Here is a 17234-nt window from a genome sequence, read left to right as displayed (position 1 = left end):
GCCAACATGGTGAAACCCTGTCTCTACTAAGAATACAGAAAGTAGCCAGGCATAGTGGCCCGTGCCTGTAATCTCAGCTACTCGTGAGGCTGAGGCAGGACAATCACTTGAACCCGGGAGGTGGAGGTTGCGGTAAGCTGAGATTGCACCATTGCACTCCAGCCTGGGCAACAGAGCAAGACTCCGTCTCAAAAAAAAAGAAAAAAAAAAAGAAGCCAAAGCACAGTTGTGTTTAATAACACTATTATCATCTAATCTACCACATAATTCCTGCCAACTTGGACTTTCTCAGAGAAGCGAAATGCAGGTTTTGAATGAAGATGACTAATATTTACTGGACTCATTCAGTTTAACTCCTAACTGGTTTTATGTGTACACAGTGGTTAATAAAGACTGCAAGCACTCTTGCACGATTTCATGCACCAGATGCTGAACTGCAGCAGTGCTTAACACTGGCATCACTGTGTGCAGAGGGCCCTTGACCTGAATGGAAAATGTGGGTCTGGGAAACTTACCCCTATAGTTTGTTAAGAAAGGAAAAACTATAAAGTTTAGATAAGTCTCTCAGTTCCAGAAAAACAAAACTTTAACAAATAGGTCTTCCAGGTTCTAAGTACAGACTTGTCCTTTTAGAAAATGGAATAAACCCTGCTTGGAGTTACGCTGATAGAATCGTGCCCTTAGAACTTGCACAGGTAAGCAGGCAGGCTGCTGAGATGAGGAGCCACTAGGCAGGCTGCTGAGATGAGGAGCCACTAGGCAGGCTGCTGAGATGAGGAGCCACTAGGCAGAAGTGGCTTTACACAGGATGGAGGGCAGAAGGCCTTTGCCTGGTGCTTTATTCAATTCAAGCTTAGTAATACGTAAAGTGAGCTCTATGAGGGACTTCTTGTCATCAGGTTTTAACCCCGGGGAGTGGTGGCTCTGGTGTCACAGAGCCAGGAGAGGAAACTTCCTCAGCATCAATCAGTGTCACTCTGTTAGAGTGATCTGAATGCCAGGGTGGGGATAGAGAAGCCTCTGGAGCCGCCGGAAGTAGTGAGATGGCATGGAAAGAAGGTTTCGGGATCATCTGGCAGAAAAGGAGACCACTTTCAGGCAGGCAGGGAACAACTTTCGCAGCCGCCATTCCTTTATCCTGAAAGCCAGCTGCTGGCATCCAGTGATTCTCGTATTTGAGTAGCACCTAATATTTTGTGAAAGAACTTTCAAAACACACAGACTCCATTTAATCTTGGCAGTAACACTATAAAAGAGAGAGCTCGGATACCATTTTTAGAAGAGAATAGTGAAGTATTCAATATTAATATTCAATATTAAGCCCCAGCTGATAGCTTAGATCTCTAAACCTTAACTGAGTCCAGCAGGGAGCTGCTTAGCACCTTTGATATATCCAGCCCTCAGTAAGGCACTGGGGATACTAAAGTGAACATTTATTGACTAACACATGGTCCCCAACATGCCCGGTGATGTTTGCTGATGCTTAGGCCTCAAGGCTGCCCTTTGCTTTCCTACAGTTCCTGGTTTTCCTTCCACCCCCAGAGTGACTGATGGTGGCCCGAGTTCCAAATCGGGGACATAACTGGTGAGCCTGGAAACCGGGGAGAGCAGACTGGCCTCCCCAGGATAGGGAGACTGCCTTTCCTTGGTATGGAAATGTCCAGCCATTCTGTTGAGGGACAGCTGCACATGTCTTCTGTTCTGAGTTCCACAGCTTCTTACCATCCTTCAGCAACAGAAAATGTGACATTTTTATAACTAGCTCGATTTGGTGTGTAAAAATCCCATAAAGCAGAGAACGCTTTAGCACCAAAGAAAGTGATTGATGACAGTGAAACTCTTTCCAAGTCCAAGGGAAAAAAGCTAAGAAAGTATTCTTTTATATGGTATTATCTGCATTGGAAGCATTCTGGCGTATTTATTCCCTGTAGCAAGTGGATCGTGATTGTGTGCTGTGCTAGCTCTGTGGGAGGAAGGGCAAAAAAAAAAAAAAAAAAAGGCTCCAGATTCCGGGACCAGTTATGTTTGCAAGCACCAGTTACTAGTTGGATGATTGTTAGCGAAACAAAAACCTGGACACTTATTGTCCCATGCCTACCTTGTCATAGCTAATAACGGCACTTGGTCTTTTTAGATCCCTTTTAAATTCTTATATAATACTGTCATTTCATGACCAACTTCATGCCCATAATTTTTCTTTCTAGTAGTGTTTTCCTATCCTTCTAAGACTTGATGGTGATTTAATATAACCTGACTTGAAGCACCAATAAAGATCTTTGCTACTCCTCATATTGGAACCCTCTACCAAGACTGGATTCAGCGGCTTATGTGAGGCTAGGTCACAGTCAGGGCCCCTGGCACTTCCAGTCTGTGGATTTGCTTTTTCCTTCCAAAATCCAAGCTCTTGATTTCTCTCTTACTGCTCTTACCATGCATGAGAATTTTGTTATAAGAGTTCTCAAAACCTTTTGGTAAAGAAATAGGCCACTTGTAAATAAATACACATTGAGAGAATTTGTGCTTTTTCCCCTTGTATCGAGTAAATTGCATTGAAAATTATAAAAGGAGTAGTATTCTTGCATTCAGCTTCTGGGTTAGGGGACAGGAGGACAAGGATCAGTACAAATGACAGCTTTCTTTCTGCTCAAATCTGTGAGATTTAAGAGCATTTCCCACTGTGGTGCTAGGGAACTGTTAGGATAGAGGGAAAAAGATGGCTTTTTTATTTCTAACTATTTAGCTAAACACATAATAGATCAAAATACCAGCCATGAGAGTTTTCATAGAAGGTAGAATCTTCTCAAAGACAGAAGGGCTGGAAAATGTGGTCATTAGCGTGCAGGCCTCTGAGTCAGGTCAAACTGTATTTGAACTGGCCCTTCTGCCAATGGCCTGCAGTCTCAGGCAAGGCACTGCACCTCTCTGATCTTCAGTTTTCTCATCTCTAAAATAAGGACAAAATTGGAAGGAAAAACCCTCACAAGGTTGTCAAAAAATATAAATGATGTAATGCATGTAAAATAATCAGCCCAGGAGTACAGGCCTGGTAAATGGCGGTTGTTAAGATTACTCTTGGTAATAAAAATTCCAAGTCAAAAATCCTGCCTTGGGATCTGACTACTGTTTCTCTTTGTAGAATTTCCTAAGGAAATATTAACATATATTCAAAACTCAGTCAACACATGTTTACTGAGCTCCAGCTACAGACTTTGTGTTAGATACTCAGGACACAAAAGTGAGTTAGGAAATAGCCCTGCCTTTGTGGAGATGTGCTACCAGTATGAAAACAGGCAAAGGTGGCACCGTTCACCAATTTTACTGGAAAGTGGGAGGCCTCAGTGCGGGGGGGGGGGGGGCGGGGTCACGCTTGGTTTGGATGTTAGATGAAGAGATTCTCATAGTTCTCAGGATTAGGAGGTTACCCAGAACAGAGAATAGCATGAACTAAAATACAGTGGGTTCAGGAAATACAAGTGGACAGAGGACGAGAGCCTAATCTAAACCTTCACCCTGCCACCAAACAGCAGAACATCACTGGTGCTCAAACCAGTGCCCCCAAACAGGGGTCCCTGAGTTCAGGTTTAGCCTGGCAGTGGGCCAAGGATCCCTGAGGAAGCAGATCCCTTTTAGGGTGCTTTGGCTTGGGATGACCCTACATAGTACTGTCTGGGAGACCTCACTCGCGTGGATTGCTCACAGCCTTCTCTGGTCCTTGGAGCTTGGAAGACCTATGCGTATAGGAGAGTGAGATCTCTGGTAGTAGAAGCATAATTAGATGCCCACTAAAAAACCTAAACTTTTCATCAAAGAAATGAACAATGCTATACATTTGAGTTCCCCTTACTCTTGAGGGATGAAGAAAGGCTTAAGTTGACTGTTGGGCAGATGTTAGCTTGTGTCTGAGATCTGTTTCTCTAAAAACGTAAGGCCTTCTCTACCCTCTCCATTAATAATCAGACACAGGACTGGCTTCATGGGCATGTGACCTGTGCAGTCACACAAGGTCCCATTCTTAGAAGGGCCTCACACTTGGTTTAATGAGCTGCTGCCACCATCTTGTAATTCTTAATCAAGTTTTTTAAAGGGACTCTGTATTTTCATTTTGCACTAGTCCCTCCAATTATATAGCTGGACCTGACAGACATATGTTGCTGCTAGGACTGGTGAGAAAGGAAATGAGGCCATCCCACTAACTGTAGTATTTATAGATGGCAGATCCTGGTGGTTGTGAAAAGTGGGGGTTTTGTGCACTTGTAAGAGCATTTGCAGTGCAGTACATGGTAGCACTTGTCCATGAAATAATGACCAGTTTTGAAATGCTTTCTAGTATAAATGCTACAGTGATGTCAGCTAAAACACAAATGTTAGAAGGTATCTTTTCATTCTTCATAACCCTTAACCTGTAAACCTGGGATGTTCCCTCACCTAGCTTTTAACTGCAAGGTGGTTATATTTTGAATCCCTAAATCAAGAAGTCTAGAGCAGCTTTATTGTCAAACTTGGAATCCAGCATTCATCACTGTGTTTCACTCTTCTATGTTGGAATATTAACAGTACTGGAGTCCCATAAATTATGTATTTGTTGCTGAATGTTGCTGCCAGCTATGAGTGGCAAAGCAGTTCCTTATGTAGCTTATTTTGGTTTTACAAGATCATTGATGTGTATCAAGATGCCTCAACAAATGAAATGTAGTTCAAATCATACAATTACGAGTCTGTGCAACTAGACAGATTTTTCTTGCCCTTGAGTGTCACAGTGGTGGCACTCTATACTTTAAAAAGTGTGAAAAAACAACCAGGAGAGATAGGGAAAACCCAATTGGCTTTTTACAAAATGAATACATGTCAAAGATTTTATATTAGGCATTAATTAATAATTAACTAACTGGCAGAGTAAAAGGTTACAGTCAGTCCAAAGGAAAATCCAAAGAGTAGACACATACATAGGCAACAGAGAATGTGAAAATGAATTTGTTAGCAGACGCACAGCTGGCTTCTCCCATGGGCAGGGTGGGGTGTGGGATTAGGTGTGTCTTCACTGGACAAGATTTGTTTGCAATAATATCAGTATTCTTTATAGAGTTGTAAGTAGATTAGTAAAAATACTAAAAGATGTAGTCCCCTGTAGAATCAGATAGCCCAGAAGAGTGTGCTAGACAACACCTGAAGTTCCGCTGAAAAGATGACCAGTGATCTCTTTTTACCCATTTCAAGTCTTTCTGAGTTTACCTGATTGTGCTTCCCCCCTCCTCCCCTGTGATCATAATAATCTCAGTGATTATCCTTCATCACAAAAAAAAAACAAAAAAAAAAAACCCAGGCTGGTCTCAGGAGGTTAGTCCTGATTATTTATATTGGTAGAGTAAAGAGTCTTAATGAACCATATAGGCCACTCATATTTGCTTTGCAAATCCAGAGCCACACAGTATCCAACAATTTTGTGTTAAGCCCACAAAATTCACTTCTACCTGGAAGTTTTTATAAAGAATCTTGCACTGGACTTTTCTTTTCTTTCTTTCTTTTTTTTTTTTTTTTTTTTTTTTTTGAGACAGAGTCTCGCTGTGTCGCCCAGGCTGGAGTGCAGTGGTGTGATCTTGGCTCACTGCCATCTCCACCTCCAGGTTCAAGCCATTCTCCTGCCTCAGCCTCCCAAGTAGCTGGGATTACAGGCATGCGCCACCATGCCCAGCTAATTTTTGTATTTTCAGTAGAGATGGGGTTTCTTCACATTGACCAGGCTGGTCTTGAACTCCCAAAGTGCTGAGATTACAGGTGTGAGCCACCACTGGACTGGACTTTTCAGAGCCTCTAAAATTTGCCATACCAAGGCTAGAAAACTAAGCTCAAGAAACTCTACTGTATTTCACCTACAATACTTGCAACAGTTGAATTCCTCAAAGTTTCCACCATTTGCTAGGTTCTTGGCCTGGTACCTTCCTTACCAGTTGTAAGGCCAGGACCCTGCAAATCAGATACCAGGCCAGTTTTCCTGGGAAGGCTTTGTAAGTTGGCTCTATGAGTTCTTAAAGTGGCTAGTCATATCTGATTCAGTGAGCATCATTCTCACACATGACACTCCAGGTTATACAGTTGATTTGCCCAGTTATATCTTGCCAATAGATTCTCATTGAATCAATGCAAATAACTGTGTTTCCATGAAAATTAAGGCGTCTCTGTAACAGTTTTCTTAAATTCTGGGCAGTCAGTGAGAATTGGGTATCATTTCTTAAATGTTTTGATTTAACTTATAATACCAGAGTTTACGAAATTGTGGGTTAGAGATAGCTTTAAAATAAGAGAAAAGGCATCCTCATATATCCAGAAAATAGAACATTAAAACAACATCAACAGTATTCCAGACAAATAACCACAATAGAATTTCCCTGTTCTGTTCATTCAGTTCTATGAATGAACTGTAATTAATTCTTGTTCTGATGGTTCTTGGTTTAGCAGTTCACATTCATGAAGCCATCTGCATTCAGACTAAAAAGGGTCCAGAAATCCAAGGAAATCCTGACTCAATCCACTGGCACAGCTTAAAAATTATCTAAGCAATGTCAGCTCAGCGGCCTGTGCCAAAGAGTCTGTTCTTTGAAATATCAATATTTTAAAATACCTAGTACAAATAGTTCTTTTCCATGAAACTCTGAGGCTATCCTTTATTGAAGTCACAAACTCTATAGCAGGGCCTTCGGGCAAGGATCAGAATAATACAGAAATTATCTACAGATTATAGAGATTTTGTAACTTAAGGGTTAATTTGTAATTGTGACCAATGATATCAGAATGAGGGAAAGTAAAATTCCCCATTGGGATATGCTATATAACTATTTCCTAAGAATTGTGATCAGTATTTCCCCATGGGTAAAACATATTATAGACAATAATGACATCAGGAAATCTCCACAGTCTTCCAATAAAACATATAATTTCTGAAATACTAAGAAAATTTTTTACTTACTGACTTAACCTAGGGCCGGCTGAGCATCTCTTCTGATCTGACAATTATTCCCATTTACTCTTAAAATAGTAACACATCAAACAAATGCAATTATTTATAGCATTTCTTTTTTAAATTTTTTTTCCTTTTTCAGACAAGGTCTCACTGTCACCCAGGCTGGAGTGCAGTGGTATGATCACAGCTTGCTGCAGCCTCAACCTTTCAGGCTCAAGTGATCCTCTGATCTCAGCCTCCCTAGTAGCTGGGACTATAGGCGTGTACCACCACATCTGACTATTTTTTTAATTTTTGTAGAGACAGGGTCTCACCATGCTGCCCAGGCTGCTCTCAAATTCCTTGGCTCAAGCAGTCCTTCTGTCCCAGCTTCCCAAAGTGCTGAGATTACAGACATGAGCCACTGCACCTCACCACATTTCTCTTTTTGTAAGACAAGGGAGCAAGTCTTTATGATTTTCTAGGACCTCTTTGGGAAATCTTCAGGCATAAAACACATCCTAAAAATTTTATTTTTTCAAAACAGAGGTTCAGTTTGGAAAGGCAAAACCAGGGTTGTATATAGTTAGACATTCTTCTTCAAAGGGGTTAACGTGTTTAAGTTCCCTTGTCCATTGTTCCCTGCTCTCAAGGCCAGACTTCCTTACTCTCTGTGTTCCCTTGCCCTGGGAAACAACCTTCCTCTCAGTCTTTACCTATAGAGCCCACATTCCACATCTGCTACTCCCTCTGTAAATCACCCCTCCCGTTGCAATGCCCCCTACCCCCACCGCCAAAACTGTTTTCCCACCAGTGTAACCGCATCCCTGCACTTCTCAAGTTAGCCAACCGAGTTCAGCTTAGATTGTGCAGTCCAACTCTACCCAATGGAGACTGGACACAGCAGTAGGAGCCAATGCGTTAGGGATAAAGCCACTGTTTTCCTTTGTTTGGTGTGCTCTTGTGGTGACCAGACTAACGAGCAGCACCCTTCTGCAGAAGTAAACTTTGCCTTGCTGAGAAATCAACTGTCAGAGTGTTCATTTTATTTGTTACTTCAGGCTTTATTTCTAACAAGAGTTGTCAAGGGAATTTTAAGTGGGGGTAAGATAGGAGCATGGCTGCTTAAGAAGCAATACCTGGTTATCTGTATAATTAAAGCAGTAAAACATTTAAAAATAAGCATAGATGATAACACAATTTTAAATAATTTAAAATTCTTTTCACACGTGAGTACTTCTTGTTCTGTCTCTTTTTTTTTCTTAAGAGCATTAATCGAGTCAACATTAAAGTACTGAAAATAATTCTGGTGAGACATAGAATCTCTGCTAGCTAGGCAGATTCCACAGAAGGTAAAGAATATCCTTTCACATTGTAGGCATTAATCAGTAAACTAACGAAGCAAGCCATCAAAACTGAGGGAACTTAGCCAAAATTGTAATGCATCTTACAGCTTTTTTCCAGACTAAAGTATTGTAAGCCAAAGCAAGTAAAACTCGCTTTCCAAGTTTTGTCCTTCATTTTTCTCTTTCATATTCCAGAACAAATTGACACTTTAGTATTGCCCTTTTCATCTTCATTCTCTCAAAAGTATACAGTGGAGTTTTCCAGAAGCTATAAGAAGTGATATTATGATTATGATAAATACAGAAAGATGATTATCCAGCTCTCCTATTAAGTCAGATATTAGAAAGACTTGCAAAAATATTAAAGAATGTCATTTTTCTCATCATAATTTTTTGTTTTGGAAAATGTCTTTTTCTTTTTTTTTTTTTTACAAAATATGTGACATGTTAAAATGAAATGGATTCATCATTGCTGTTTTCAAATGAATTAATGTTTTTAAAATTTCTCAGTTTTATTTCCAAATACAGCAAACATTGATCATTGTCACTTACTAAACCAAAGCTCTTTGGTGTCCTCAAATAAGTTTTAAGAGTATAAAGGGATTGTGAGACCAAAATGTTCAAGAACCACTGCTTTGATACAAAGCTAACCTGTTTTTCTTTGAAAAACAAAAACCATTGTATTTCTTTTTCATTAATGCTCCTGGCATAATCTCAACCACCCATTTAAATTATAATAATTAACCAAAGAAACTAATTTATATTTCATAGAGAAAATTAGGAGGAGGGAGGATATGGATAAATCATCCCATATAATCATTTTAGCAGACTAGCAGAACTCATGAACACGCATTACTGAAATTTCCATAGTGACATAAGGCACTTTTACATTCCCTTAAAGTGGCAAAAAATGAACTCATGTATTGACACAACTCAAAGGTATAGCCTCGCTATAGCATAGAAACATAAGAAGCAAACATATGTAAACTTAATATTATACTTTATACAAAGTCACAGTATTCTAACTTATGTAGACATTATCTAAGTATCCAATGGTTATTGATTAGCTCAGGTTAACATTAGTCCATTTTGTTACCTAAGGATCTTGGAAATTATCTTTAAGTTGATATGCTACAAAATATAATTGCTATTCATATAAAAAAGTTTGTCAGAATATTCAATTCAGCTGAACACAATTTATATTTTTAATAATCTTAAACATTATGTATGAGCTCATTTGACCAGCTATCCTGAATAAATTTAGGATAAATAAAAATAAAATGCACACTTGTATTCTGTTCAACACTAATAAATCAGAGAAAGATGTAACATTTTAAAACCTATGTTACTAGTCTCATTTGCCAAATGAAACTTAATTTTATGAACTTGGATTCTTAAAATATTACTGAATTGGCTAGCAGTTTCTGTTAAAAGAATTTGTATGTTTAAGTCTAGCAGGTTCACAATATTAGAGGTTTGATGTTCCGTGATTTTAGGAGGACTCAATTTAGAAAAGCACTTGTTTATCTCTATCAGACAATCAGAACAAGTTCTTTTAATTTAAAAGGTATCGTAATCCCATTTATTGACACCCTCTGGAAATAGGAAAGCATTCCACACACAGCAAGAGGTGAAGGCTCTTCTGGATTATAAACACATAGACAGAGCTTAATAGCTTTAGGTTTTCAACTTCAGCCACAGATCAAGAATAAACAGAAACACACAAAAAAATCACCAGTCCAGATATCAAAGAGCTGTTCTCCTTCCCAGTAGAACCAAAATTCTTCATTGATTTGAGCTCAAAATAGACAACCATACAAAAAAAAAAAAAAAAAACCAAGAAACTATATACCCTATTCTCTCACCCAACAAAGACAGATCTCTGTAATCCATTGTTAACAATCACTCAGACCATAAAACTAAATTCTCCATCATCTTTGCTGCCAAGAAGGAATAACTTGTCAGCCCTGCACAAACTAGAAAGAAAAATAAAATAGAATCAGGAGAGAGAGTAAAAACTAGAGAAATGGAGAGCCTGTGAAATTCAGGTCTGTTACTACTATGGATTCACTCTGGGAGCCAAGAAAAGGCACGGCTGGTCCTAAGCCACTTGTGAGATACACACCTGAGGCAACACAGTTTACCTGGCTGTGTCAGGTAAATCCGGTGGGCATCTCAACGGATGACCTCCAAAACTCTTCAAGGATAATTTTGTAAAAGGGAAAATCATGACTCTTGAACAAATATAAAATGAACATATGCTATAGATTTTAATTACTTGAGGAAGGAGGGAACCAGTAAGAAGTTACAGTCCATTCAACAATCAGCTTTTTTCCTTAAGTGTTGTAACTGACAGATTACCTCTTCCTGGGGCCTGAACATGTCAAGGAGCATTCAGACTTATTTTAAATCCCGGATACTCTTCTGACCTTTAGCATGCTGAAAATTCCATCAGGTTTCTAAGATCTACACTTGGGGCTCAGAGTGAGTGAGCACATTGGCTGACTTTGCCGAGGTTTCTGCAGCGAGGCTTTGCATTTGTTCTCCTAAACTGTCACTAACCCTTGGTTTCCTTCACAGCGACAAAGTCCAGGCCCTCTCCTATGCGCAGCACACGCGACAGCTGATCTCCTGTGGCGGTGATGGTGGGATTGTCGTCTGGAACATGGACGTGGAGAGGCAGGAGGTAGGTGGCACAGCAGGGTGGGGTGGGCCTTGTGGTTCTGGCCCTCCTCCCTTCCTGCTTATTTCTTATTCCTTTATGATTAAACCATGAAATAAGGCATGTAACGTCAAAGAATTATAGCATAAAAGGAGTTGTTTGGGTTGAGTTTTTTTTTTCCCCCCTCACAAGTTGGCATGTAACATTCCTGTGATGGAGATTTCGTAAGAATTTTGACTGAGACTAAGCTGTTTAAATCTGTTACACCATTCACAGCAAAAGTACAGGTTAGGAAAAGAAATCATCTACTTCCTGGTGATTAGTCCTTTGGTATACAATGCCCTACAAAAACAGAGGACTCACGTGATTTATGTCATGGAAGAAAATAGTGGCTAAGATGAAGCAAGAATCCTTAGTTTGGTATTAATAGAAATTCTAGAAATAATTATTTTGTACTTTGTAAGTCATGTTCTAAATAGTTCTCCAGATATAAATATATCCTTAGTTTTTTAGCACATATTTACATGTTATCAGAACATTCTTTTTTATGAGCTTTCACTTTAATCTTTGAGCATCTTAACAAATATGTTTCCTGCATATCTCCTTTGACAAGTACTTTGAAGTTAACCATTTTCCCATTACATTAGAATTATTCTGGGTAGACTTTCCCTTTGACAATGCACATTCTTATAATTAATTTCTTGCAGGATACAAGAATTACATAGAAAAGAAACACTTTAAAAAGACAAAAGTCTCCTACCTTCTTTCCATGCCCTCACCCCAGTCTCATTTCAAGAGAGTAGTTGCTATTACCCACAATGTAATGCCTTTTTCAAATGCCAGTAATTATATGCTTAAGAAGATTAAAGCTTTATTTGCTCAGATCTTAAGTCCATGGGAATTCTATTAGTAACTAATCAAAATGATCATTACTGTTAGAAGGTGGGGAATTGTAGAATATTGCTTTTGAAAACTACACTTGGCATCATTAATACAAAGGCTGGAGATGTTTGCAATGAGTGCCAGTCATGCTAACCATGTTCCCGCATGGCTGGTGATTATGTCCTGGGTTGGGTTCTGCGTGTCAGCCTGCTTTGGGTTAGGGACAGTCACACCTGGTCTTTCCTGACTTTTTTCTGGACCCACCTAACCAAACCAGGGGAGGGGAGAAGGACCCGATTCTTTTCCCTTGGCGCATGCAGCCTGGACCCTTTATGGACAGAGGCCAAAGGAGGATAACAGTGTGGTGTCCAGAGATGAAACCAAGTGGTTGATGGGCAGTTCTTTGAGCAACCTTGTTTATGAGCCTCTTGATGTGCAGATATAAAGGCACCCAATACTATTGACTAATTTAAAATCTTAGTGAGTCAACACTCTAAATAAGCAATGGAGATTGTTCCATTCATTTTTTTTGCAAGTATCATTTTTATAAACATAAATTTCCTGAGATTTTTGTTTTAATCTTAGCCTCTATGGAGCTGCTTCCTAGTTATGATAAGTGCTGTGTAATGCTCACCTTGGGAGGTCTGCGACATGTAATGAAATCGTCTCTAACCTGAAGTACTGACAGACTTTCTGAAAGAAAAGGCTTGTAGGAGGAAACTTCAGAATTCTATTAAACGGTATAAATCGTGAAATTATAGTTGATATATGCTAGAGCATCAGTGCTGGGTATTTTAGAAGGAATGGAGTCATCATTGGCTAGTGTTCTCAGTGAAGGATTGATGGAGGAACATTGTGCTGAAGGATCAACAGGGTCTGGATATGCTCTGAGCAGGAGCACCTGGGCTTTGCAGGCTAAGAAACAGCAAGAGTAAGGACAAGGTGAACATGATAGGTTGATGTGGTGCATTAGTGCTCATGAGCAGTTTAGAGCAGCAGTCAGATGAGAGGATGGCAGCTAGCTGAAAGATAAGGGCAGACAATGGAAGACCTTGAGTAGCTGGATGTAGATCGAGCGACATCTCATAGGTTGAACAGGTGTCTTATACAGTTAAGAAAATCCATTTTTGTTTTGTTAACTTTTAGCATTTTTTATTTTTATTTTTTTTAATTTATTTATTATTATTATACTTTAAGTTGTAGGGTACATGTGCATAACGTGCAGGTTTGTTACATATGTATACTTGTGCCATGTTGCTGTGCTGCACCCATCACCTCGTCATTTACATCAGGTATAAATCCCAATGCAATCCCTCCCCCCTCCCCCCTCCCCATGATAGGCCCCGGTGTGTGATGTTCCCCTTCCCGAGTCCAAGTGATCTCATTGTTCAGTTCCCACCTATGAGTGAGAACATGCGGTGTTTGGTTTTCTGTTCTTGTGATAGTTTGCTAAGAATGATGGTTTCCAGCTGCATCCATGTCCCTACAAAGGACACAAACTCATCCTTTTTTATGGCTGCATAGTCTTCCATGGTGTATATGTGCCACATTTTCTTAATCCAATCTGTCACTGATGGACATTTGGGTTGATTCCAAGTCTTTGCTATTGTGAATAGTGCCGCAATAAACATACGTGTGCATGTGTCTTTATAGCAGCATAATTTATAATCCTTTGGGTATATACCCAGTAATGGGATGGCTGGGTCATATGGTACATCTAGTTCTAGATCCTTGAGGAATCGCCATACTGTTTTCCATAATGGTTGAACTAGTTTACAGTCCCACCAACAGTGTAAAAGTGTTCCTATTTCTCCACATCCTCTCCAGCACCTGTTGTTTCCTGACTTTTTAATGATTGCCATTCTAACTGGTGTGAGATGGTATCTCATTGTGGTTTTGATTTGCATTTCTCTGATGGCCAGTGATGATGAGCATTTTTTCATGTGTCTGTTGGCTGTATGAATGTCTTCTTTTGAGAAATGTCTGTTCATATCCTTTGCCCACTTTTTGATGGGGTTGTTTGTTTTTTTCTTGTAAATTTGTTTCAGTTCTTTGTAGGTTCTGGATATTAGCCCTTTGTCAGATGAGTAGATTGCAAAAATTTTCTCCCATTCTGTAGGTTGCCTGTTCACTCTGATGGTAGTTTCTTTTGCTGTGCAGAAGCTCTTTAGTTTAATTAGATCCCATTTGTCAATTTTGGCTTTTGCTGCTGTTGCTTTTGGTGTCTTAGACATGAAGTCTTTGCCCATGCCTATGTCCTGAATGGTACTACCTAGGTTTTCCTCTAGGATTTTTATGGTATTAGGTCTAACATTTAAGTCTCTAATCCATCTTGAATTAATTTTCGTATAAGGAGTAAGGAAAGGATCCAGTTTCAGCTTTCTACTTATGGCTAGCCAATTTTCCCAGCACCATTTATTAAATAGGGAATCCTTTCCCCATTTCTTGTTTCTCTCAGGTTTGTCAAAGATCAGATGGCTGTAGATGTGTGGTATTATTTCTGAGGACTCTGTTCTGTTCCATTGGTCTATATCTCTGTTTTGGTACCAGTACCATGCTGTTTTGGTTACTGCAGCCTTGTAGTATAGTTTGAAGTCAGGTAGCGTGATGCCTCCAGCTTTGTTCTTTTGACTTAGGATTGTCTTGGAGATGCGGGCTCTTTTTTGGTTCCATATGAACTTTAAAGCAGTTTTTTCCAATTCTGTGAAGAAAGTAATTGGTAGCTTGATGGGGATGGCATTGAATCTATAAATAACCTTGGGCAGTATGGCCATTTTCACAATATTAATTCTTCCTATCCATGAGCATGGTATGTTCTTCCATTTGTTTGTGTCCTCTTTTATTTCACTGAGCAGTGGTTTGTAGTTCTCCTTGAAGAGGTCCTTTACATCCCTTGTAAGTTGGATTCCTAGGTATTTTATTCTCTTTGAAGCAATTGTGAATGGAAGTTCATTCTTTTAGCATTTTTTAAAGGTATATATTGTATATAATATTCTTGGTAGAAAAGTTACAAAGTGCTCATTAGTAAATAGAAAAGATGTCAGTTACTCATACTACCACCACCCAGAAATAGCACTCTGAACATGTTGGCATACATCCTTCCTAACATTTTTCTCTACACATAACACGTATGTAAGACTTTTTTTTTTTTTTAACAAAAAATAGAATCACAAACATGCTGACTTATTTTTTTTCCGCTTTATCGGTCCTTAACTCCCAAATGCCTCCTCATGGATACCCACTGTGATGCATTTAATGTGTGTCCTGAACACACATGCTTCCTTATAAAAGGGGTGTGTGTGTGTGTGTGTGTGTGTGTTTTAAAGTTTACATAACTCAGCTGGGCGCGGTGGCTCACGCCTGTAATCCCAGCTTTTGGGAGGCCGAGGCGGGTGGATCACTTGAGGTCAGGAGTTCGAGACCAGCCTGGCCAACATGGCGAAACCCTGTTTCTACTAACAATACAAAAAAAATTAGCCAGGCATGGTGGCAGACGCCTGTAATCTCAGCTTCTCAGGAGGCTGAGGCACGAGAATTGCATGAACCTGGGAGGCAAAGGTTGCAGTGAGCCAAGATCACACCACTGTATTCCAGCCTGGGCAACACAGCAAGACTGTTCCAAAAAAAAAAAAAAAAAAAGGTTATGTAACTGATGTACTGTAAGTCTAGTTCTAGTTCCAACTTTTGCCATTGAACCCTTTTGAGCTCTACCATCGTGCTGTTTCTTGTGGTGCTTCTGCACAGGACCCCATCATGTGTACCAGTCACATTTTACTTCTCTGTTTCCCAAGCAAAGGGCATGTAGACTGGCACAGACTCCCTGGTACCACACACAATGCCCAGATGACCTTCTTGTATGTGTCCCCTCACAGACCTGCACTGTGTGAGACTCTCAGGGCCATAAACCCAAGAGTGGGATCAATTGAAGGTATATTCTTGATTTTGCTAAATGCAACCAAACAGCTGTACTCATTTATACTTCTAATGGAGAACAGGGAGTTTTCTGACACTCCACATCCTCACCAGTAGCAATTGTTCCCTCCCTTTCTGGTTTTGCCCTTTTGGAGACAGAGGTAAAATAGTATCTCATTTTTATTTGCATTCTCTGCTTAACGGTAAATTTGAGCCTCTCCATATATGTTAGCCATTCAGACTGCCCTGACTGTGAACTGCATGCTCATATCTTTTGTATCTTCTGCCCGTTTCTCAACTGTTTCTTGTGATTTCCATACTGATTTTCCAGGGGTTCTTTGTATACAGTAATTTGCAGGAGTTGTTAGTTACAAAACTTTATAAATATCTTCTCCTAGTCTGTCTTAACTCCGTGCTATGATACTGTTTAATAACCTGGGGGTTTTGTGCTAGTTTATTATATATTGAACGTGTTCCATGTCTTTAAATATTTATTTGTTTTTACTTCATAATTTTAATGGTAATAAGTTAGTATTCGAGAAATTGTTTCACAAACAAACATTAATCCTGCCCCCTCCAGCCTCATCCCTCGTTTTCCCCATCTGCGCTCCATCCATCCCCAGGTCTCAGTTGTCTTATTTGTCTGAGAACCTCAGCCTGGGTCAGAGGCTCTTGTGATCCCTCTGCCAAAGCACTCTGTGCTTCTCCCTCTTGGGCCTTCACACACTTATGCTTATGCAAATAATTATTAATCATATTTTCATGATGGTGGAGATTCTTATTCACCACTACATCCCATCCCCAGGGCCTGCCACAGAATAAACATTCGGTAAATGTTTTTTGAATGATTGACAGAGAAATCACACCTCTTATAAACACATCCTGATTGCTCCGTAAGTTTCATCAGGGTCAGTGGTTCCATTGTCCTCACTGCTGGCCACACTGACCTGTTCTGTGCTTTATTTGACAAGACCCCTGAATGGTTGGACAGTGATTCCTGCCAAAAGTGTGATCAGCCTTTCTTCTGGAACTTCAAGCAAATGTGGGACAGTAAGAAAATTGGTCTAAGACAGGTGAGTGATATGGATGCTTCATCAAAATGTAATTGTGTGGAAATAGCTCAACCATGTGATCTTAGAAGAAATAACACCCCTGGGTGGGAGTTGTGGTGAGGGTAAATTATGATCCTGGAGTCACCTTGTGATTGCACAGTAATTTACTCTGTTTGTCTACCGTAGCTCATTCCTGCTGGATTCAGTTTCTGTAGTGGCTGGTTCCCAGTAAGCAGTTAGGGATGTGATGTTAGAATTCTAGTGGCCTCTGTTGCAATACACCTTACAATTAGAGGTGTCATGCTTAGTTCGTATGGATACCAGACCATGAAATTATATAAATTATATAAATGGTGTTTCTCTCTCCTTAATTATTTTACTTTCCCTCCTTCTGATTACGTTTGGTTATGTAGATCTACTTATAATACAGCATTCTCAATCTGAGT

The 17234-nt window shown here is 39.8% G+C and overlaps 1 protein-coding gene across 5 annotated transcripts in view; it reads left to right on the top strand.

The window, feature by feature from the left end:
• The window catches only part of LOC105490744 (WD repeat and FYVE domain containing 2), a 202629-nt gene that overhangs the window by 174482 nt on the left and 10913 nt on the right, over positions 1–17234 (top strand). For all 5 annotated transcript variants that reach the window (XM_071081623.1, XM_071081621.1, XM_011756638.3 and 2 more), the window contains 2 exons: positions 10861–10966; positions 16708–16809. In XM_071081623.1, coding sequence (XP_070937724.1) covers positions 10861–10966; positions 16708–16809 — 208 coding nt within the window. The remainder of the gene's footprint in view (positions 1–10860; positions 10967–16707; positions 16810–17234) is intronic.

This window comes from Macaca nemestrina, chromosome 16 (genome assembly GCF_043159975.1).
Source record: "Macaca nemestrina isolate mMacNem1 chromosome 16, mMacNem.hap1, whole genome shotgun sequence".
NCBI lineage: Eukaryota > Metazoa > Chordata > Mammalia > Primates > Cercopithecidae > Macaca > Macaca nemestrina.
The sequence above is the reverse complement of the archived record's forward strand: the minus strand, read 5'-3'. Positions and strand labels throughout refer to the sequence as shown.